Source organism: Rhinopithecus bieti, unplaced genomic scaffold (assembly GCF_001698545.2).
Source record: "Rhinopithecus bieti isolate Rb0 unplaced genomic scaffold, ASM169854v2 scaffold_17971, whole genome shotgun sequence".
Taxonomy (NCBI): domain Eukaryota; kingdom Metazoa; phylum Chordata; class Mammalia; order Primates; family Cercopithecidae; genus Rhinopithecus; species Rhinopithecus bieti.
Window position 1 is genome coordinate 1053305 of NW_016809834.1, and position 24371 is coordinate 1077675.

The 24371-nt window shown below is 34.9% G+C and overlaps 2 protein-coding genes across 2 annotated transcripts in view; one reads left to right on the forward strand and one right to left on the reverse strand.

Moving 5' to 3' along the window:
* Window positions 1-24371, forward strand: part of RSRC1 (arginine and serine rich coiled-coil 1) — a 419086-nt gene that overhangs the window by 262581 nt on the left and 132134 nt on the right. The window lies entirely within an intron of this gene.
* LOC108541100 (60S ribosomal protein L22) lies at window positions 7904-8369 on the reverse strand. The gene has a single exon (XM_017890528.1). The coding sequence runs from the start codon at window positions 8345-8347 to the stop codon at window positions 7961-7963; it is 387 nt and encodes a 128-aa protein (XP_017746017.1). The 5' UTR covers window positions 8348-8369; the 3' UTR covers window positions 7904-7960.

Here is a 24371-nt window from a genome sequence, read left to right on the forward strand (position 1 = left end):
CTCAGGCCAAAAGACCACAGCCATGTCTTACTACAACCATGACCTACCCTAAGGTCAAAACCTCAAAAACAGTAAACTACCACCGTGCCTGCCCTTCCAAGTTTCAGCTTCCCTCCAAAATCTGTGTTTATTCACTCCTCAGAGATTTTAAATGGCCACGGACTCCACTGTTTCTCCCACACCTCACAATCACAGTTGATCTGTCAGCGACTTCTGGGGTCTGTGCCATTAAAACATATGTACAATCTTTGTTCTCACTGTCTTTCCTACCACTTACCAAGACCAAGTCATCACCATCTCTCACCTGAATTTTTGCAATAGCTTCTTTACTGGTTGCCTGATTCCCACTAGCTCCATTATATTTTTAACATGGCAACCGGAATGAGTGGTCCTTTTAAAACCTTTTCAAAATACCACTCTTATACCCTAATGCCTACTCCAGAGAAAAAGCCAAAGTCATCCAATGGCCTATAAAGTCCTTAAGAATCTGATGAGCTATTTTTTTCTTTTTTCTTCATTTCATCTCCTGTTCTCCCTGCTCAATCACATTCACCTTCTTAGTATTCCTTAGTCTCAACAGGTAGCTTCTCCTTCAAGGCCTTAATGCTGCCTATTCTTTCTGCCTGGACACACTTCCCCAAATAGCTATAATACCTAGCTTACTGTCTTGCCTCCTTCAGGTCATTACTCAGATGTCATCAGGCTGAACTGCACCTCCCCCACTCCGCCCCCCACACACACACACCCTCCCTCCTTCCCTCTTGTCCCATTTGCTTGCTTCATTTTTCTGTTTTACCACTGTTTCCATCTCAAATTAATTTTTTTTCAATATCTGTCTCTCCCCACTAGAATGTAAGCTGTATCAGGGTGAGGATTTTTATTTGCTTCGTTCACTTTTGGATCTCCAGCACCAAGAACCTACACATAGTTTGTGCTTAATATAACATTTTCTGGTTAGGTGTATGAAGGAATAATTAGCTTTACTTTAATGTTTCTGATTTCTCTCTAGCTACTGAAAGCTAATATTTTAAAATATACATATTACTGATTCAGAACTGGAATTAACAGACTTACAGAAGAAGCAATTATATGTCATTTTTAAGAAAAATAATTTCACTTTTTTGCATCAAATATGAATTTCAAAAATTAAAATATCTGCTTTTATAAATGATATCACAGATGTCTGTGCTGCTTTGTGACTTTTGCTGATTTAATAGTGTCTTGCGCAAGCATGGTGGCATGAGCCTGTAGTCCCAGCTACTCAGGAAGCTGAGGCTGGAGGATCACTTGAGCCCAGGAGTTCAAGGCTGTAGTGTGCTATGACTGTGAATAGCCTGTAAATAGCCACTGCACTCTAGCCTGGGCAACATAGCAGGACCTCATCTTTAAACAATTAAAAAATAAAGATAATAATGTTTTATGTTTGCGTAACAGTTCCCGGTTTACAAAGCACTTTTGCATATTATCACATTTTATTTTATTAATCTCTTCTGACCTGAGTTTGCAAGTTGTCAGGTATTTTATATTTTTATTTTTAGATATCTAGTTTGGTATATATTTTATATAAGTTCAGTGTTTTCTAAAATCAACATGATGGATATTTTGGGGCAAGTTGTGGGAAAATACCACTCTGAAGACTTACAAAATTAAGACACCTGTGGAATATTTAGTACTTATATTTGGTGAGGGAATATAAAGGTTGCTTATTTTCAAATTATTACATATATATTTTGAAATTGTATTTTTTTCTACACTTAATGTGGTATTTCATTCTAAATTTGTGACTAAATATTACTGTGTTCTGTTAACCCTTAAACAACATGGGTTTAAACTTCGTGGGTCTCCTTATACAAGGATTTTTTTTTTTACATGAACATTTTGTACATTTTGTTTGTAGATTTGTGACAATTTAAAAAAACTCAGATGACCACTGTAACCTAGAGGTATTGGGAAAATTGAGAAAAAGTCGCATATGTCATAAATGTATAAAATACATGTAGATACTAGTCTTATGTTATTTACCACTATAAAATATATATGAACTATTATAGAAAGTTAAAATATATCAAAACTTAAACACATGAACACTTACAAACCATACATTGTGCCATTTGCATATGAGAGAAAGGGAAACAGATATAAAGATGCATTGTTCAATCATAACAGCACACAATTAACTGTTATACATACTGTACTACTGTAAAAATTTCTTAGCCACCTCCTGTTGTTGTTGTGATGAGCTCAAGTGTTGCATGTGTCTGCTTCAAATGCCATGTGACGCTAATTATTTCCATATGAGCAGTCCACCTCTCCAGAAAATTACATATCACAGTAAGAAGTGATCTCTCGCAGTTCTTGCATATTTTTCATTGTGTTTATTGCAATATCACAAGGCCATTTATCATTGTGAACATCATAGAGTGTACAGTCATATATCACTTGATAAGGATACATTCTGAGAAATGCATCATTAGGCGATTTTGTCATTGTGCAAATATCACAGAGTGTAGTTATACAAACCTAGGTGGTATAACCTACTACACAATTAGGCTATATGGTATAGTCTGTTGCTCCTAGGCTGTAAACCTGAACAGCATATTGCTATGCTGAATATTGTAAACAGTTGTAACACAATGGTATTTGTATATGTAAACATATCTAAACATAGAAGAGGTACAGTAAAGATACGCTATAAAAGATAAAAAATAATGAACTTGTATAGGGCACTTAACCATAAATGGACTTTGCAGGTGAGTCAGGGAGTGAGTGGTGAGTGAATGTGAAAGCCTAGGACATTACCATACAGTTCTGTTGACTTTATAAATACTACAGTTATACTACGCTAAATTCATTTAATTTTTTTGTTCAATAATAAACTTAATTAAACTTAGCTACTGTAAGTTTTTACTTTATAAACTTCAACTTTTTTAACTTATTGACCATTTTCAATAACACTTAGCTTACAACACAAACTCATTGAACAGCCATTAAAAACTTTTTTAAAATTACTTTTACTTTTTTGTTAGAAACTAAGATACAAACATGCACATTAGCCTAACCTACACAGAGTCAGGATTATCATCAATATGGTTGTCTCCCATCTCCATATCTTGTCCCATTGGGAGATCTTCAGGGGCAGTAACACCCATGGAGCTGTCACCTCCTATGATAATAGTGCCTTCTGTAATATTTCCTGGAGGACCTGCCTGAGGCTGTTTTACAGTTAACTTTTTTTAATAAGTAGAAGGAATACACTCTAAAATAATGATAAAAAAAATTTAGTACAGTAAATACATAAGCCAGTAACACAGTCATTTATTATGCTATGCTTTTACATGCTGGGTTTGTAAAAGCAGTTGGTTTGTTTACACCAGTATCACCACAAACACAGGACAGCCCTGACATCATTAGGCCATAGGAATTTTTCAGCTTTATTATAATCTTATGTCTTTGCTTAACCAAAACATTATTATCTGGTGCATGATTGTAGGTCTCTTTAGCCTAGCCAGCCACCCCCTACCCCCAGTCTAATACTGTTAGGTGTGGCTAGCCCTACTTTAAATTGCTTTCTCAGCATAAATACCAGGCGTGGTCTGAGAGAGCCATTTTGAATAACAAATTGGAATGTCACTCTGACCTCTCAGGAGCTGAAGACTAAGGCCAGACCAAATTTCTTACTACACAAAGGTCTTTCTCTTTCAGCTCTTAATATTCAGTATTTTCACTTGGTCATTGTTTTTGTATTTTTATGAGTGTTGTATCTTTAACTCTTGAATTTTTTTGGAGTTTAATGCTGAAGCTAAAGACAGATTTATTTTCACCCCTGCAAAGAGCTAATCATTTCTGATACCATTTGTTAAATAATTCCTCCTTCTCTTTACTGATTTTGATGCCTTATTTACATTTGATGCCTAGTTTTTAAACCTCTGTCAGATTAACTAGAGTACATTATTCAGAAATAGCAGAAAGTGCTTAAATTTGACCTACTAATTTCTGACAAGGAAGACATGGACACATTATAAATAATGGACAAAAGATCTAAAAAAAACTACAGGAGTCTAGTGTCTGGCATATCTTTCTATAACCTCTTAAGGACATTGCTGTTTTATAATCCCAAACTCTGCTTGATGCTTTAATGTTCATAATTATACTCTGGGTCATCAAGAAAGGATGAATGAAGTTCAGCAGTAATTTGTTTAAGAAGACATAAAGATATAGTTGGTCCTCTATATCCACTGATATGGAACCCATGGATATGAAGGGGTGACTGTCCTGTGCCATTTTATATAAGGGACTTGAGTATTCGAGAATATTGGTATCTGCGGGAAGTGTTGGAATCAATCCTCCATGGATGTGGGAGGGTGACTGTGCAGCAAAATGCTGTGCAGATCTTAAAGAAAAAGAGGCAGGGCTGTATGTGTTGACTAGCGAGGGAAAATATCTATCAAATCATTGAAGAAGGAAAAACATGAAGTTGCAAAAGTGTAAGTGGTGCCATCCATATACTTTTACTAATAACTCTGATTGTGTATTTTTAACATGCATACAAAAAGCCTTGGGGAAATACTCACCAACTACAATGGGGAGGGGTGTAATAAGTAGTGGTGGTGTGTCTTTATTTTCTGCTTTCTTACAGTATTTTGATTTACTTTAAAATAAGCTTGTATTTCTTTTATAATTGAAAATTTGAAAGACAGTATACAAGTTTATAATGCATTATAGAAAGATGTCAGTCACAAACAAGTGATTTACATGTTGGAAGTTCAATAGATTAGCTCTGAGAATTAAATCATGACAATTCATTCCTCAAAGATTCAGGTACATAGGATATACCTTTCTTATACTATTTTTGGCATTAAAAAAAAGAAAACTATGGATGGGAAAATATTTTATAACTGAGAAGCATTAATTGTTTTAAGCAAAACAGATCATAAATTATATTTTATATATTTTAGAAAAGATTTATGACTAGTTTCTTTATGAAGTAGTCTACTCTTTGTAGACTTCTATATATTAGTAATTTTATTTTATATTAGTGAAGATAGTTTTCAAAATATTTCATACTCTCAAAACCTGGGACTCAGGGTCAGAAGTAAGAGTTGAAATGGGGGAATGAGATAATGAATCAGGAACAGATAAGACATCAAGAAACTCTTCTGCAACCCATCAGTAGGGTACGATTTAAGATTGCAAGTACACAGTCAAAAACAGAAACAGTTACCATGGATATACCTAAAACAGAGTCTATATGTCATGAGATATAGTGGTAAGGATCAGCATACTGAAATAATGTAGACAAGCCAGTATTAAGCTAACTAACTATAGACTATAGATTGTACCTCAGAACTTGGGAGGCTAGGGAGGGAATGTGGGAGCCAAAGATGAGCAAGTATATGGCTAAAGGTGGCAGCAGGAATAGCAGGGCACACTTGACGGCATAATCAGATTAATGAATGGGCTATTAATAAAGGTTTGGGCAGGTTTAAGATGACCCATCAAAATTCCTGGCCCAGCAATTGCTGTGAGTCTTTACCACATCTAGACCTGAAAAAGGAAAGGGAAGAGATCAGCTGTAGAGCATTTTGAGAGCATTGTGAGAGGTCTGCCTCAACAGAAACTGGGCCTTCAATAGAGAAATGTAGCCACTGTCAAACTACAGATCAGCGGGAAATAAACCCTAGCCCCTCCTTCTTCTTGCCCTCTAATTATATTGTCCCTTCAGTGTCTTCTCTTGGCCAAACTCAAACACTAAACAGCTCAAGGGCAAGGCAACTTATGTGATGTGGTCCATGAAGTTCATCTACCAGGCCAGGGTGGAGGAGGGCACAGAGTGGTTCAGAAGGAGCAAATAAAGCTTATTCTAAGCATAGAACCTGATAGCAGCTGAGTCAGTCAGCAGCCCCAGATAGCCCAATGAGTCCTCCAAAGTGCCATTTAGTGATAGTAGAAGAAGGAAGGGGAAGGCAAAAGAAAAACAAATTTATTTTAGTAATTACAGTGAAATTTGCTTTTTCTTTAGGTACTTTCAAAATAATGTAGAACACTCCACTATCACTGAAATCATTTAATTAGCCAGTATTTTACATGACAGAGTACTTTCCCTTAGAATTTATTTATACAAAAATAAATTGTGCCAGGCCTTATGCTAGGCAATGGGAATATAACAGTTCCTGACACTATTCCTGCCACCTTGTAGCTCACCGTCCTAGTGTAGGTAGGAGAGAGCTGTGCAGACAATATGTATACAGTATAGCATTGTGCTATAAACCATTCATCTATTATATTTGAAATATTTGAGACCCTACTGCTATGTGTCAGGAAAACTACAAAGTGTTAAAAAGTGCACTGGAAACACAGGAGTGACTACCTCTGCCTGAGGAATCAGAAGTCATAAAATGAGTGTAATTTGGTAGCAGTGAAGTATATTATTTTGTTTTTAGTTTTTCCCTACCTGGTTTCATTATAAATCATACGCATTAACAACTCAGTTATAAAAAGGAATGGTATCAACCCTGAGTAATAAAGTCCTTTTGATACAGTTATTGAGAGAGTATTTATCATTGCCTTATTAAATATGGAGAAATAACTGTGCTTTTTTTTTTAATGTTTTCATTTGCTCATGTTTTCTTTGTTGACCCAAATGAATGAAATTAGAATAAACAATCTCTAAGTCATTTGTAATCATGAGCTGATTAATGGAGTTTGGTTTCATAGCCATTATTCATTCACGAACACCTGATATCTTTCCCATAAACAAATTGTGTTTGTCCAAATTAAGAAATTAAATGAAGCATTTGATGAGTTTATGATTGACCCTTCTAACTCAGAGCCCATTAGTCATTGTCGTTATCATAGAAAACTGTTTGACTAATGTGCTGTCTAAAGAAGCATGTGGATTTATTATGACTTCTGATTAATGCTTGCTGCAAGCCCGACTACTAGATTATAATAATTTTTTGATTCTCATTTTAGCAGTCATTGAAGAATTTCATCTCTGATGAAATACATTTATGTCCCATAAGATTTAGGGATGATTACAAGGTATTGAGTGTATAAATTTTTAAGGTATTACATGTTTTAGAAAACTTACAGTATATGCTTTAAAAAAGGCATTTTTAGAAAAAGCTGTTTTTTGTCTTTTATCTGTGTGGACGTCATCTTTCCCTTTTAAGGTAATGAGCCTGTTTTTTAGATTTGATGAACCAGTACTTATTAATTTATTAAGAAATAAATTTAGGAGAAGTACATGTATGAATTTTAACACTTTAAGTTGAATTTATCAATTTAAAATATTTATTTTAAAATTGTATGTAATCTTATTTAATACATTTTAGTTTTTACAACAAAGTAAATCCTTCTTTGTCCAATTTATTCTCATTATAAAGTACGAACAAGATTTCCACCTTAAAAAAAGCTCTTTAATAGACTAATACAGCTAAACCACTGTTAACATGGGTCTTGTAGTGAGATACCTGCTTGAGGCTATATTACATGACCAACACACTATTATTATGACACTGAGGACCTCAACATGGCCAAGTTGTTGTTTAATTTGTGTTGGGGGGAAAAGGCGGTTTAAAAGATGGAAACATTGACTTTCATCAGAATCCATGTGATTAACGGAGTTTACAAGGCGGAAATGTAGGGTTTCTGTCTTTGTTGTAAAGTAAATTAACTTATATGCCTCTTTAAATGGGGAAGAGGTGAGCAGCCTGCTCACAGGACCATAATGTGAGTCGTATTCACTGAACCAAAAAACAAAAAAAGGATAATTTTATTACGTATCATTGCAAAATCATAGAAAAGAACAGCTTTATTGCCCATGGCAGTACATGGAAATAAACTGAATATTTTGAGCAGACAACAATGAAATAAACATTTTATTTTATTTTATTTTATTTTATTTTGGTTCCCAAGTTTTATTCAAGAACTCATACAAAATATTCCGGATAAATGAAATTTAATCCTCATCTTCCTCCTCCTCTTCGTCCTGGTTAATCTGGAAGTAACGTAATTCGTAACTCTCTTTGCTGTTAGCAACTACGCGCAACCAGTCACGTAGATTATTATTCTTCAAATATTTTTTGGTGAGATATTTCAAATACCTTTTGGAGAAAGGCACCTCAGATGTCACGGTGATCTTGCTCTTGCTCCTTTCGATGGTCACCACCCCTCCACCAAGGTTCCCAGCTTTTCCGTTCACTTTGATCCTTTCTTGCAAAAACTGCTCAAAATTGGCAGCATCCATGATTCCATCTTCTACAGGGTGGGTGCAATCAAGAGTGAACTTCAGAACCTGCTTCTTTTTTTTGCCCCCCTTCGCCACAAGTTTTTTCACTGGAGCCATGGCCACAGCGGAATTAGAAAGGCTAAACATTTTATTTAAGAAAAAGAAATCCCATGAAGTACATACCATTTCTTGTTTTATATAACAAAATACTGTATAATATAACCCGAAGTCACATGTGAAATTACATTTCTTTGTGACATTTTCATTAAAAAAAAAAAAAAATGCTTGGTTTAGTTACAGTTTTCCAAATATGACCTCTGAGTAATTAGGGAAATATCTGCCTCTATATATGCCTCAAATACAAATATAAGGATTATCTTTGATAAACCTGTCTCATTTCTCTGAGTACTACAGGCAATTAAGAGCCATTCAGTCATGTTTAATTATAAAACCCTCTGGTCAGAGATGTTTCCTATCTCCCTTTGGGATTTATCTATGGCGTTAGGTTCTGGACTCCTCCAACTTTTGGCCTGGAATACTGATCAAGCAATTTGGGAACTTTAAAAAGGTCTAGTATAATCAAGTGAATCCTGGATGCTTAGTAAGAGACACAGCCTATCAGTCAAATAATAGTGGTAACATTTAGCCTTAGAGTAGTTCCTTTAGCTTATCAAATACCAAAGTTAAGTCAACTAGAATGCATAACATAAGTATGAATCATCCACACCAAATTCATTGGTCATCTACAGTGTTTGCACTTAAAATTCCATAGTTTTTCACTGGACACAGTGCCTTAATATCTTTGTTAATAATTTAAACTACTGTGAAATAAAGGGGAAAAATCCTTACAAATATTGATATTGTTTACATTCCAGATCCAGACCAAATATCATGAAAACCTTTTAGTGTGTGACCAAGGATAAGATTTAGTTGGAGAACAAAGGATCATTTTTCCTTCTTGTATCATTATTTTTAAACCGTTTGCTTTAAAAAAAAATCATAGTTTGATGCATAGGATGTTTTGTGAAATGAGCGTTCTCAATATAGCTGGCTGTTTATCCTCACTAGAGCTTCTTAAGGCATCTCAGTGACAAACACACACATGCACACATACTGAAAATAGACATGGTGATAACAACAGGCATGCACAGAAGCATAATCTATCATTTTTGGCAGTCTGAGAAAGTTGGTTTAATGTACTGGAAGAGCCAGATAAGTATCAAGAAGTAATAAATGAAATTAATAACTAGATTAGAAAGACTTATTTACCTAGTGCAATATTCTAGTTGTTGATCTTTGTAAGACATTGGCTGACTGCTATGGAAGCTTGCTTTGTTTATTTGAATATTTTATCAAACATTAACATTATATAAAATTTTATAAATGGATTTATTTTCTTGTTTTCATTATAAAATGGAAACTAAATCATGTTTAAAATTGATTCTTAGACATAATGAGATATTTTAAATAACTTTTAAACATATTTATGGAAAAATAATCCTTGATATATTAACAGTGATATTACTTTATGTTATGTATACTGTAACCATTTTCAAGATATCATCCTTTACATTATTTCATGATTCCCATATACTCTTATGAAATGAGCAGTGCATGTACTAATATTCCCATTTTAAACATGAGGAAATGAGGCTTAGAGAAGTTAGGAAACTTGTCAAAAGTTTCATTGTTTAAAACAGCAATATAACTAGGACCCTAGGTAATAAAAGCAGGTCTGTTTTGACAATGTACTAGGCATTTTGGGAGCCAAATTAGCCTTTTTTGTTGTTGTTCTTTTTTTTTTTGAGATAGAGTCTTGCTCTGTTGCACAGGCAGTGGCGCGGCTCGGCTCCTGCAAGCTCCACCTCCTGGGTTCACGCCATTCTCCTGCCTCAGCCTCCCGAGTAGCTAGCTGGGACTACAGTCGCTCACCACCACACCCAGCTAATTTTTTGTATTTTTAGTAGAGAGGGGGTTTCACTGTGTTAGGCAAGATGGTCTCAATCTCCTGACCTCGTGATCCACCCACCTTGGCCTCCCAAAGTGCTGGGATTACAGGCATGAGCCACCGCGCCTGGCCCACATTAGTCTTTAATATGACCCTTACCCCTTGAAATTTACTATCAAGTTGGAGGAATAGATACAGATACAATTATTATGTAAGCCAGAGTTAAATGATTAAAAAATGTTGGGCAAGCACAAAAGTTTTTAGGGAAAAAAAAAAAAAGATTATCCTAACTGGGAAAGTCAGGGAAAAGTAAATGAAAGTACTGAGAGTAAAGTTGCCATCAAAGGATGATGTGGCCCCTTCACTCTTATAATTAACCCAGACATTTTATTCTTCCAATACAGATTTCTCTACTGATCAAAATAAACATCACTCATTCATCAGTTACTTATTTTCTATAGTTTTACCCTAAAGAAAAGCAGAGTGTTCAGGTGAATATTAGAGTAAAACATTATTATTTCTTTGTAAAGTATCTTAACTGTTAGCTATCTTAATAGTTTGAGTGCTTCATAAGAAAAAATTTTGAGCATAGTATATTCAATTGTGGACAAAGCTATAAAACCTAATTTCAAAATATTCAGCTAGATATTGTCAACTCTTTCTATATATTTAACATTTTGAAATATCTATATATACATATATACCCATATGAATAAATGTAATAGAGATCAGTGCAGATTAATACAGTTGTTTTGTATCATGGCAACTGATATACCATGTAGGACTTTGCCCTAAGTAAATTATCTTCTGAAGTGGTAAACAACTCAAAAGTTTTGAATGAAGAAAATATAATATTCTTTTGATTTACTTAGTAGGGGAGTTCTGGAAAATTTAGCATGAGTTAAGACATGTGAAACAGTTTTTTTGTGTTTATGTATAATTAGGTTCCAAGTTCAAATAATTACTCAAAAAATTTCACTTACATGTGTATCTGGTAAGGCATTGACAAGTCATGTGAGACATGGAATAATTCTTTCCAGAGCAGTGCAGGACATCTAGAATTCTTGTTATACCAACTTGATGCTACTTGCCTTTTTCACTCTCCTCAACTAAAAACATCATTATACATTTCCAGAGTGCCCTAAGGATAATAACTGCACCCATTGAGAACTATTGTTCTAGACCTTTCTTTGTTTCTTCCTGGAAAAATGTCTTGATCTCATTTGACGAATATGCTTAGACAAAATTTATTCAGATAACAGATTTGAGTAGCAATCTTGCTGTGCCTTAAGTTAGAGGAACAATTAAGGGATGTTAATTTCAGGAACCATGACCAGAAGCAGAGAGAATTCCCTCTTGTTTGAACTCCTTTCGTGAGGTGACTGTTGAGTGTTTGTACAGACCGAATTAAGTGCCTCAAGGTTAAAGGTCAGGGCCAAAAGGAAAATACTATCAAAAGTCCTTCCATGAAGGAGTAGTGAATTCACAGCTATAAAAATGACTCCAGGAACCTGGTGCCTGGCCCAGGCTAGGTTTACCTTGCAACCATAGTTAATGGTCTTAGACCTGGCCAGAGCCTAGTCTGAATGGGAAAGTTGGACAATCAAGAAAGTAAGACTGAGGGGCAGCATGTATCTATGTGCTGGCAGTTTACATATAACTTTTTATGTAACGGTAATAAATATCTTAAAACATGATTTGGAATTGAAACTAAGTAGCATAAGTGTAATGATAGTATTAATAAGGATGTATTCCTTTTTGTAGTAACTATTTTATTGAGCATTTATTATTTACTAGGGATTATACTAACTACATAGAATTTCTCTTATTTTATAATAGTCATAATATAAATACAGTAATATTATTGTCCCCGGAGTACAGTTAAGGAAACTGGGAAGTAGGGAGGTTAATTAAAGATCAGGCATGGGTTCCTTTCTTAGTGATTCATCAAAGATGATAGTTATTTCTGATTTTAATACATTACAGTATTTATGCTGTGTACAAGTGAAATTTGTCAGTGAGTGGATTTGTGTGCATTGTAATTTTGGTATCCACACATTGATGTTATTTGAAAGGATAAATGCAGACCACTGAACTTTTAAGAATACTTAATGTAAACAACCTCTTCCTTTTCTTTTGTATGCAATATTAAATATATTACAATGACTCTCCAAAATTACTTATTTTTGTGTGTATGTAATGGAAGACATTTTATCTTTGAATTGCAAATAACATTGTGTATCTGCTTCATGATATAGCTACAATAAAAGTTAAAGAGTAATCATGAGATATGAGACAAAATAGTAAATTAGTAATATTATAATTTTATGATGAGAATGACTATGATAATGTCATTGTTGCATTTATCTTCTAGAACTATTCTTTATTCTCCAAACCCCTACCCTGGGGCTCTATCTTCCATAATTTTTGGTTATTTTTTTCTTTGTATTTTATAAGCAGTTTAACCTTTTAACCTTTCCTCATCTATCTTTTTGGTAGTTTAGTATTGCAGTGAATCATAATTGATATTCAAAAAACTGACATAGTAGAGCCACATTTCTTACCACAATCTGGCCTTGTGTCTTATCTCAGAGCTTATAGCAAGAGAGCAGTCTACATATGAGGGGTTGAAAGTTTCCATACTGAAAATACCTACCACTTGCCAGGAGGAAGAGCTGTCCTAGGCTGCCCATATTCAAACAGCTTGCTAGTAATGGTATACCAAATGTGTAAAAACATTAAAAGGTAGAATTAAGACCACTTTCTCTTAAAACCCTAGGCTCTCTTTTATTCTTTGCTAGTTGGAAATAAGCATTCATTGCTAGAAGCTAATTCTTAGATCTCAGGGATTTTATCGTTGACAAACAAAAACTTAGTTGTTTATCTCAGGGACTGGGAGGGTGGTAAATATCAGGGAATGGAGTCTACATGTGCCCAGAACCTAATCCAAAGCCATAAAGAAGTAAGAAAAATAATAGAGTGGTACGTTGACTCAGTAAAAAGGTATTTTGTGGGTCAAATCAGAGTCAAACGAAGCTTCGACATTTCAAAACTAGCTAGTTGGAGATATTTTTCACAAAAGGTCACTGGAGGCAAAGGCATTGAATTGTAAATATAATGTAAAGTAGGGATCACTTTATAATGTAAAGCACACCTAGAGTGAAATAAGCCTTATTAAGCTAGAATTCTGAAAGAGGTGCTGCTGTCCTACTTTTGCCAGTCTAGGGACCCTTGATTATAATAATAAGATAATATTTACTAATTCTGTTAATGAAAGCAGACAATATGAAACATTCTTTAAGATGTCAGAAAGCTATATGGAGAATGACTGAGCTCATCCTCTAGAATAAAAACTGATTATAATGTACTCTGCATACCTACATACCATATTCTGCAATTTTATATGTAATAGATTCAGATATCAATTGCTGCTGCTTCTCACTAAAGAACAAGTGAAAGCCTTTTACAACTGTGGCTATGAGAATAATTTTGGTCCAGTTGGATCCTATCCTGTATGTGCTAAAGAGTTATTAGAGTTAACCATTGTGTTTTAACATGAGTCCTATAACACTTTTTTGTGAAATACTATTAAATTTATTAAGAGAAACAGGAGACAGGAACATTATTGCTTGGTTACTTCACACCTAACATAACATGAGCTCCATATTCATAGAAAGATACTTCATTTTCGCTATGATACAGTTGAAATATTTAATATTTTTCCAAGACTGACACAGAATGCCAACTGTAATTTATAAGCACTTAATAGAAATACCAATTATAAGCCAACTATGATCCAAAAATATAAAGAAGGACATTACATGCTGCTAAAGAGTTCAATTCAACAAGAAGACCTGTTCTAAATATATATGCACCAAACACAGGAGGGCCCAGATTCATGAAGCAAGTTTTTAGAGATCTACAAAGAGACTTAAGTAATCACACACTAATAGTGGAAGACTTCAACACCTTGCTTGACATTACTGGACAAGTTATTGATGCAGAAAACTAACAAAGATATTCAGGACCTAAACTCAACACTTGACCAAACGGACCTAATAGACACCTGCAGAACTCTCCACCCAAAAACAACCAAATATACATTCTTCTCATCTGCATATGGCACATACTCTAAAATTGACCACATAGTCAGCCATAAGACAACTCAGCAAATTCAAAAATACCAAAATCATACTAGCCACATTCTTGGAACACAGTGCAGTGAAAATAGAAATCAGTACTAAGAAGATTGCTCAAGACCGTATAATTACATGGAAATTAAACAACCTGCTTCTGAATGACTTTTGCATAAACAATGAAATTAAGGTGGAAATAAAAAAATTCTTCGAAACTAATGAAAACAAAAGTACAGTACACCAGAATCTCTGGGACATAGCTAAAGCAGTGTTAAGAAAGTTTATAGTACTAAATGCCCATATCAAAAAGTTAGAAAGATCCCAAATTATCAACCTAACATCACATGTAGAAGAATTAGAAAAACAAGAGCAAATCAATCCGAAAGCTAGTAGAAGATGAGAAACAATCAAAATCAAAGCTGAATTAAATGAAATTGAGACACACAGAAAAAAAAATCATACAAAAGATCTACGAATCTAGGAGTTGGTTCTTTGAAAGAATAAGATTGATAGGCTGTTAGCTAGACTAATAAAGAGAAAAGAAGATCCAAATTAATACAATCAGAAATGACAAAGGAGACGTTACAACCAACTCCACAGAAATACAAAAATCCCTCAGAGACTGCTACAAATACCTCTCTGCACACAAACTAGAAAATCTACAAGAAATTGATAAATTCCTAGAAACATAGAACCTCCAAAGACTGAATCAGGAAGAAATAGAATCTCTGAACGGACAATTAATGAGTTTTGAAATTGAATCAGTAATAAAAAGGCTACCAACCAGAAAAGGCCCAGGAGCAGACAGATTCACAGCCAAATTCTATCAGATGTGTAAAGAAGAGCTTACTATTCCTACTGAAACTATTCCAAAAAGTTAAGGAGGAGGAACTCCTCCCTAACTTATTCTGTGAGGCCAGCATCATCCTGATAGCAAAACCTCGTAGAGACACACCAAAAACCAAAACTTCAGGCCAAAGTCATTGATAAACGTAGAATCAAAAATCCTAAACAAAATACTAGTAAACGGAATCCAACAGCACTTTAAAAAGTTAATCCACTAAAATCAAGTAGGCTTTATTCCTGGGATGCAAGGTTGATTCAGCATATGCGGATCAATAAATATGATTCATCAAAGAAACAGAACTAAAACAGAAGCCACATGATCATCTCAGTAGATGCAGAAAAGGCTTTTGATAAATTCAACATCCCTGCATGTTAAAAACTCTCAACAAACTAGGCATTGAAGGGACATACCTCAAAAAAATAAGAACCATTAGTGACGAACCCACAGCCAGCATCATACTGAGTGGGCAAAAGCTGGAAGTATTCCCTTTGAGAACCAGCAGGAGACAAGGTTGCCCTCTCTCACTACTCCTTTTCAACATCGTATTGGAGGTCCTGACCCAAGCAATCAAGCAAGAGAAAGAAAAAGAAGACGTTCAAATAGGAAAAGAGGAAGTCAAACTATCTGTTCGCAGACGATATGATTCTGTTCCTAGAAAATCCCATAATCGGCAGGGCGTGGTGGTTCACGCCTGTAATCCCGGCACTTTGGGAGGCCAAGGCGGGCAGATCACGAGGTTAGGAGATCGAGACCATCCTGGCTAACACGGTGAAACCCCGTCTCTACGAAAATACAAAATATTAGCTGGGCGTGTTGGTGGGTGCCTGTAGTCCCAGCTACTCGGGAGGCTGAGGCAGGAGAATAGTGTGAACCCGGGAGATGGAGCTTGCAGTGAGCCAAGATCGCGCCACTGCACTCCAGCCTGGGCGACAGAGCGAGACTCTGTCTCAAAAAAAAAGAAAAAAAGAAAATCCCATAGTCTTAGCCCCAAAGCTCCCATATTTTGTATCCTGAAACTTTGCTGAAGTCATTTGAATCTCCAGAATCTGGAGTTTCAGCATACGAAATCAATGTACAAAAATCGGTAGCATTTCTATGCACTAACAACATTCAAGCTGAGAGCCAAATCAAGAACACAGTTCCATTCACATTAGACACAAAAAGAATAAAATACCTATGAATATAGCTAACCAGGGAAGTGAAAGATCTTTATAATGAGAATTACAAAACACTGCTAAAAGAAATCAGAGATGACACAAACAAATGGAAGAACATTCCATGCTCATGGATAGGAGGAATCAATATAATTAAAATGGCCATACTGCACAAAGTGATTTACAGATTCAGAGCCATTTCTGTCAAACTACCAATGACATTTTAGTACATCTAATAACAGAATTAGAAAAAAAAAAAAAAAAAAAAACTATTTAAAAATTCATATGGAACCATAAAGAGCCCAAATAGCCAAAGCAATCCTAAGCAAAAAGAACAAAGCTGGAGTCTTCACGTTACCCAACTTCAAACTATACTACAGGGGCACAGTAACCAAAACAGCATGATATTGGTACAAAAACAGATACTTAGGAACAGAATAGAGAGCCCAGAAATAAAGCTGCACACCTACAACCACTCAGTCTTTAATGAAGTCAACAAAAGCAAGCAATGGGGAAAGGACTCCCTATTCAATAAATGGTGCTGAAATAACTGTCTAGATATATGCAGAAAATTGAAACTGAACCCCTTCCTTAGAACATATACAAAGATCAACTCAAGATGGATTAAAGACTTAAATATAAAACCTCAAACTATAAAAACCCTGGAAGATAACCTAGGAAGTGTCATCCTTGACGTAGGAATGGGCAAAGATTTCATGCCGAAGACACCAAAAGCAATTGCAACAAAAAGAAAAACAGATAAATGGGATCTAATTAAATGAAAGAGGTTCTGCATAGCAAAAGAAACTATCAGGTGAGTAAACAGACAACCTACAGAATGCTAGAAAATATTTGCAAACTACACATCTGATAAAGGTCAATATCCAGAATCTATAAGGTACTTAGATTAACAAGCCAAAAACAACCGTATAAAAAGGTAGAAGGAGGACATGAACAGGCACTTTTTAAAAGAAGACATACATGCAACCAACAAGTACACGAAAATGTGCTCAACTTCACTAATCACTAGAGATATGCAAATCAAAACCACAATAGATACCATCTCATACCACTCAGAATGGCTCTTATTACAAAGTAAAATAAAAAAAAAAAAAAACAGATCCTGGCAAGGTTGTGGAGAAAAGGAATGCTTGCTTATACACTGCTCATGGGAATGTAAATTAGTTCAGCCCTTGTGGAAAGCAGTTTGGTGATTTCTCAAGGAAGTTAACACAGAACTACCATTTGACCTAGCAAGCTTATTACCCATACCCAAAGATATATAAATTGTACTACTGTAAAGACACATTCATGTGTATGTTCATTGCAGCACTATTCACAAAGTCAAATACATGGAATCAACCTAAATTCCCATCAATGGTAGACTGAGTTTAGAAGATGTGGTACATATACATCATGGGATACTATGCAGCCATAAAAAAGAGCAAGATCATGGCATTTGGAGCAACACAGATGGAGCTGGGTGCCATTATCCTAAGCAAACTGATACAGGAACAGAAAACCAAATATTGCATGTCCTCACTTATAAGTGGAAGCTAAACATTGCGAACCCATGGACACAAAGAAAGGAATGGAACAGCAGACACCAGGGCCTGCTTAGGGTGGAGGTTGGGAAGAGGGTGAGGACTGAAAAACTACCTATCAGATACTATGCTTATTACCTGGGTGACGAGATAATCTGTTCACCAAACTCCCATGACATGCAGTTTACCTATATAGCAAATCTAGACATGTACCCCTGAACCTAAAATAAAAGTTTTTTAAAATCCCAATTATAAACTGCTTTTGGTGATGGGCAGTGTTTTGTTTTGTTTTGTTTTAATGAAGGAAGATCTTTTTTGAAGATTTCTTTTAAATTTCTGTTTGTAAGAAAATAAACATCTGTGATAATTTGTTCACAGTGAGGGAAAGGACATTCATCTGAATAAATGGACCCACATAAATAAACTGAGCCACTGTAATTTGCTAGTAGTCTGAAACAAGTTCACATCATAATATTTTTACGTCAGTGTATTAAGCTGCACTCATACTATAATGGCAAGACATACAAGAACTCTCTATGGCAAACTGTAGTGCCAAGGTGTGAGTAGGATAGTAAAATTGAGTTTAGGATATCTGAAGGACACAACAATGTGGCAGTAGGTATATGAAGCCACTTTCACCTGTAGTTTACATGAACATTATTTCCGCAAACTCAATACAAAGCTCAAAGGAAATAACAGCAATAATGGCTAAGATTTACTGAGTGATTTCTATCTGCCAAGCATTACATTAAGTACTTTACTGGGATCAGTGTATTTAATTTGCACATTCACTCCATGGAAGAGATACCTTTATTAACCTGATTTTACATATGAGAAAACAACAGTTTAGAAATGTCAAACATCTATAGTTAGTGATAGTGATGAATCAGTGATGCTCATTATCTTACCCACAACAGTGTACAAATAGACAAAATTATTTTGTCTATTTTAAAATCTAATCTTTATATTAGACTTCTAATACATCTAAATTCTCTTTGAATTGATTTCCTAATTTACATTAAATAATGAGTTCTACAGCTGAATCAATTCTTAGGGAAGCATCTGGCAAAGTTGCACTAGAACACTGTTGTCCTTTGTTTACAATGTTTAGATTAACCAATACAAATAACTCAATGTAGAAAATAATAGAATTAGAAAGAGATAGTCATAGAATTTGTATCTTGGCTTCTAGCCATAACATAGAGTATATATTAGTCTTTGTGAAATAGTGACATGGTAAGATTGGTTCAGTTAATTTCATGTTTGTATTATACTGTTTTATATGCTATATGTGTGTACACATACCTAGGGAGATGAAAATACCATTTGACCTACTACCCAGTGAGTATTTTGCCAGTGACTTAGCAGTGCCCACCAAAATTTAAATGACCCAGCATTTTATTTCTAGAAAACACTCTAGAGAATTATTATTACATATCTCAAAGATGTGTAGAAAAATATTTATCACCACATTGTCTGTTTGTGTACTATAGTGGAGAATTGGAGACAACTTTAATGTCTAGTAATAATGGAAATAGTAAATAAATTACTAGTATGGTGCAGTCACACACGTTTTCTTTCAAGCCCCCAAATTCAGTAAGCTTTTTCCTGCTTCAGAACCTTTGAACATGCTCTTCTCTTTCCCTTCTCCCTATCATACCCCTCTCTCTGCTCTTTCCATAGCTGACTCACGTAAAGGATCTCATCTTTAATGTCACCCCTTGTAATTTAGAATTGGTCTAAAAGAGATATAAAAAATAGGTTAATATTTAGAAATTGGTGAAGAATTTTAGAGAGGGTGGGAAGCTCAGAAATAATATGAGGTTTAGAGATAGAATGAGGCTTATGATACAATGAGGCTGGGGATGGGATGCGTGCTGAGACTGGGTGACACTTGGGAATGGGGTATAAGATAGAAGGCTTGGTAGGGAATGTTAGACATACATTGAGACTTTCTGATGGGGGAGAAAGAAAAGGTAGAGGAGGTAAAAGATGGTATTATGAGGGGATATGTCAGGCTCAGGGCAGCATGAATCTGTGGGATGCATTAAAACTCGGGGATAATATGAGACTCTTCAGTGAGGAGTGTTAGTGCTGCTATTAAAAAATACCTGAGACTGGGTAATTTCTAAAGAACAGAAACTTATTTCTCACAGTTCTGGAGGTAAGAAGTCCATGATACAGGCACTAGTAGGTTAGTATCTGGTGAGGGCCAGGAGGCTAGAAGTCCAAGATTAAGGCACCAGAAGGTTTGGTATCTGGTGAGGGCCAGGTGTCTGCTTCCAAGATGGCACCTTGAACTCTGCACACTGTACCCCCATGGAGGGGGTCAAAGGAGCCTAGCTAGTTAACTCCAGCCCTTTTATGAGGCACGAATCCAATCCATAAAGGTGGATCCCTCATGTCCTAATCACCTCCTAAAGGTCTCACTTCTTAACTACTTTTGCATTGGGGATTAAGTTTCAAAATGAATTTTGAAGGGGACAGGACACAGACATCAAACCATAGTAGGGAGCAAAGGATGGATTGTAAAATGATAAATTCACACCCTCTGAAAAGCCTTCCCTGTCTGCTGTAATCTATAGTAGCTATCTCTTCTTCCATTGTCACCATGACCTAATTATTTTATTTATTGTCATGAAGTTTGAGATAATGTCTAACTTATTCAACACTGTATCCTAATCACCTAGGACAGTACTGGGACACATAGCAAGTATTCAGTACATTTGTGGATGTCTTGACAGAGGAGTCTGTGGTATATTGTTGGTTAAAAATTCTAATTTTCAGGTTAGTGTCAGTATGATGCTCTTTTTTAAAATAAAATACTACATATATTTATCAGTGTGTATATATATTTGTGTGTGTGTATTTGAATTATATATATTTTACTGAACCCAGAAGAGGGTCTGAATATTTATCATGTTTGAGATATTTCTAAAATCTTTACATGGATTCTACAATTCTTACTATAGTCTTATAAGAAATACTATTATTTCCTTTTTAAAGAAGGGAGAACTGAGGCATACAGGTTCGTTAAGTTACTTGCCTGAGGTCACACAGCTTGTAAAGGCCAGAGCTGGTATTAGCAACATGTGGCTATTTACATTTAAATTTAAATTGATTACAGTAATATGAAATTAGAAATCCAGTTCCTTATTCATACTAGCCACATTTTAAGTGTTCAGTAACTACATTTGGTGCGTAGCTATCTTATTCGGGCAGCAGAGATAATTTAGCACATTTTCATCCTTGCAGAAAGCCCTAGTATGCATCTTGCTCTAGAGTCTGTTCTTACCCATTGTGTAACATTGCCTTCTTTCATTCCAAGCTGTGAACTAGCTCCCCCTGCAAAATGTGAGTAAAGGTAGACACTTTCAGATTTTACTCTATGCACTTCTTTTCTATATTACTTATTTTCCTCCAATAAACAAGTACTGGTTTTGAAATTTTAAAAAAATTAGCCTTTCCTCAAAAACAGAGTGAGAAAGAACAGTGAAAACATTGATAAAGGATATCTGCTATTAATTTACTAATTGTAACCTGATAGAAACTCAAAGAGATGTTTCATTCCATTTACCAGAAAATAATAGAATTTTCTTCTTGTAAAGGTATACTGTAGAGTTATGTACAGTCATACCACATAACGATGTTTTTTGGTCAATGACGGACCATGTATACCATGGTGGTCCTATATGGTTATAGTGGAGCTGAAAAATTCCTATGGCCTTTTCATCATAGGTCATAAGTGTCCTAAAATGTCATAATTTGGTACATTGTGTATTTGTGGTGGTGCTAGTATAAACAAACTTCCTGCAGTGCCAGTTGTATATAAATGTAGCACATACAATTATAGACAGTATATAATACTTGATAATGATAATAAATTACTGTTACTGGTTTATGTATTTACTGTACCATATTTTTATTGTTATTCTAGAGTGTGCACCTTCTATGTGTATAAAAAAAAAAACAGTTAACGTAAAATAGCCTCAGGCAGGTTCTTCAGGAGGTATTCCAGAAGAAGGCATTGTTGTCATAGGAGATGACAGCTCCATGCATGTTATTACCCTGAAGACCTTCCAGTGGGACAGGATACAGAGGTGGAAGCTGGTGATATTGATGATCTTGACACTGTGTAGGCCTAACCTAATATGTGTGTTTGTGTCGTAGTTTTTAACAAAAAAGGTTAACAAGTAAAGAAAAAAGAATTTTAAATAGATAAAACCTTACAGAATAAGGATATAAAGAAAGAAAATATTTTTGTATAGCCATACAGTGCATTATTTTAAGCTGAGTCAGTAAGTTAAAAGTTTATAAAGTAAAAAGGTTACAGTAGATACATTGCCTAAGTATATAGTGTTTATAAAGTCTACAGTGTGTATCATAATGCCCTAGGCCTTCACATTCAGTTAACCACTCGTTGACTCAACCAGAGCAACTTCCAGTCCTGCAAGCTCCATTTATGTTAAGTGTCCTTTGCAGCTGTCCATTTTTAAATCATTTATGCCATATTTTAATGGTATCTTTTCTATGTTTAAATATATTTTGATACACAAATACTAAACATTTTATTACAACTACCCATAGTATTCAGGTACAGTAACATGCTATACAGGTTTGTAGCCTAGAAACAGTAGGCTATACTGTATAGGCTAGATGTGTAGTAGGCTATACCACCTAGATTTGTGGACGTACACTCTATGATGATCACATGATGAAATTGCCTAGCAACACATTTCTCAGAACATATCCCCATCATTAAGAGACACATGACTGTAATGGGCAGAGATGTCTGATGATTCTTTCTGTGACTGAGTTTTCAGGGAAGGAGAATATCATCAGAAGAGAACCCTTTGCTTATTTCTACCCACAGACTGTCCTTAGTCCCACTGCTAGTGTAATCTGTTTTTCCAGGCTAGCATCAGAAAACAGTTCTTTAAACCATGTATTTCTTTGTTTATTTATTTATTTACTTATAGGTTGGGATAGGAAGGAGAAACGTCTGGATAAAAAAACAGATTGCATGAGAACGAGAAGAAATTGACTAAGAAATTGCATGTTTTGAGTATTCTCTTTTATTTCCCAAACTTAAGTGGCAGTAATTTGTATAGCCACTTCAAGATCAGCATCCAGTACTCCTTTTCCTATTAGCAAATACTGGCTTTTAGTAACTCAACTAAGTGTATAGATTGCAGAAGCATTTCTGAATCACTTTAGATTTCCATTCAGGTAAAGAAACAGTGATATGTAAGATGTTTATGTTTTAAAATTGTATATAATAAATAGAGATATGGTGATTTATTGAAACCTATGTGATAAGGTCTTTGGCCAGTTCACAGAAGCAAATTACCTTGAATTTCAGTTCGAATAAAATCATGGTTTAATTTTAATTTAATTTAAATTTATGAATTTAATGAAAACTTACTGAACCTTTACTGTGTGTGGGTAACATGGTAGGTGTGAAATATGTGGAAATGAACAGTTCACACTTCCCGTTTGAAGACACTCAGTGTACTAAGTGTTATAGTACAATTTTATACATGTGTAGAGGAAAGGGATTTAGAGTGGGGTGGGGGAAATTAGGAAAAGCGAATGGAGAAGATGATTCAAGAGCTGGACTTTGAAAACCAAAAGGAATTCCCTAGGCAGGTTTGTTTGGATTAGCGGAATCTACCTTAAGTAATTATAGCTAGAGTTTAATTATTTCAGTGCTTCCATCATTCATTTGACATATATGCCACCCTCAAAGTTTGACCAGTTTATTCTCTAGTCAGAAAATATCTCACTAGCACTGAGAGGGTTTTTTCCCCCCTTTATACTACTTTTTATATTTGACCTATTAAAAGCTGGACATTTTAGGCAACTCAGACCCACATCAGTCTACTTTTTATAAACTTTATATGTCCATATTTATACTGGCAATGATCTGAAGAGAGGAAGTATAGGCACAGTATCATCAATATTCAAAATTTAAGGCAAGTGTATCTTTAAAATTTTCTTTAAATGGTTATTTTTTATATAACTATTAGAGCTGACAGATGAATAACTTTTAAGAGTTGTATTATATATTTACTGAACTTAAAACAACTAATAATTAGTCCAAAAGCTCCAAAATCAGAAAATTAATAGAGGCAGAATTATTTTATGTCCCTCATTATCTGTTGCTTAATGTAATCATTCACCATTTTGTATATTAATAAACTTTAGTATAAGCTATTTTGTAACAGTTTCTCTTTAAGTTAGAATATAAGAATTAAAGAACATTTGTCCCTTGCTGACTCATACTTCTATCAAAGGTGCATGCTGTCAGGACCAATTAGTTATCATTTATACTTTTCTCTGTTGTTCTCATTGGTTAGATCTAGATTTGCCTTTAAGCTGTATGTATGTTATTGATATTTTCTTTAAAGACTTAAGCTAGAGCCACATGATAAAATGAGTTGTGCTGTCCAGCAGATACATTTACAATATTCAGCTGTTTGTAGATGATTTTCTGGGCTGTAATAAAATAA

Bases quoted from the DNA above. Each gene is read 5' to 3' on its own strand.
- LOC108541100 (XM_017890528.1), bottom strand. From the start codon at position 8,347: ATGGCTCCAGTGAAAAAACTTGTGGCGAAGGGGGGCAAAAAAAAGAAG.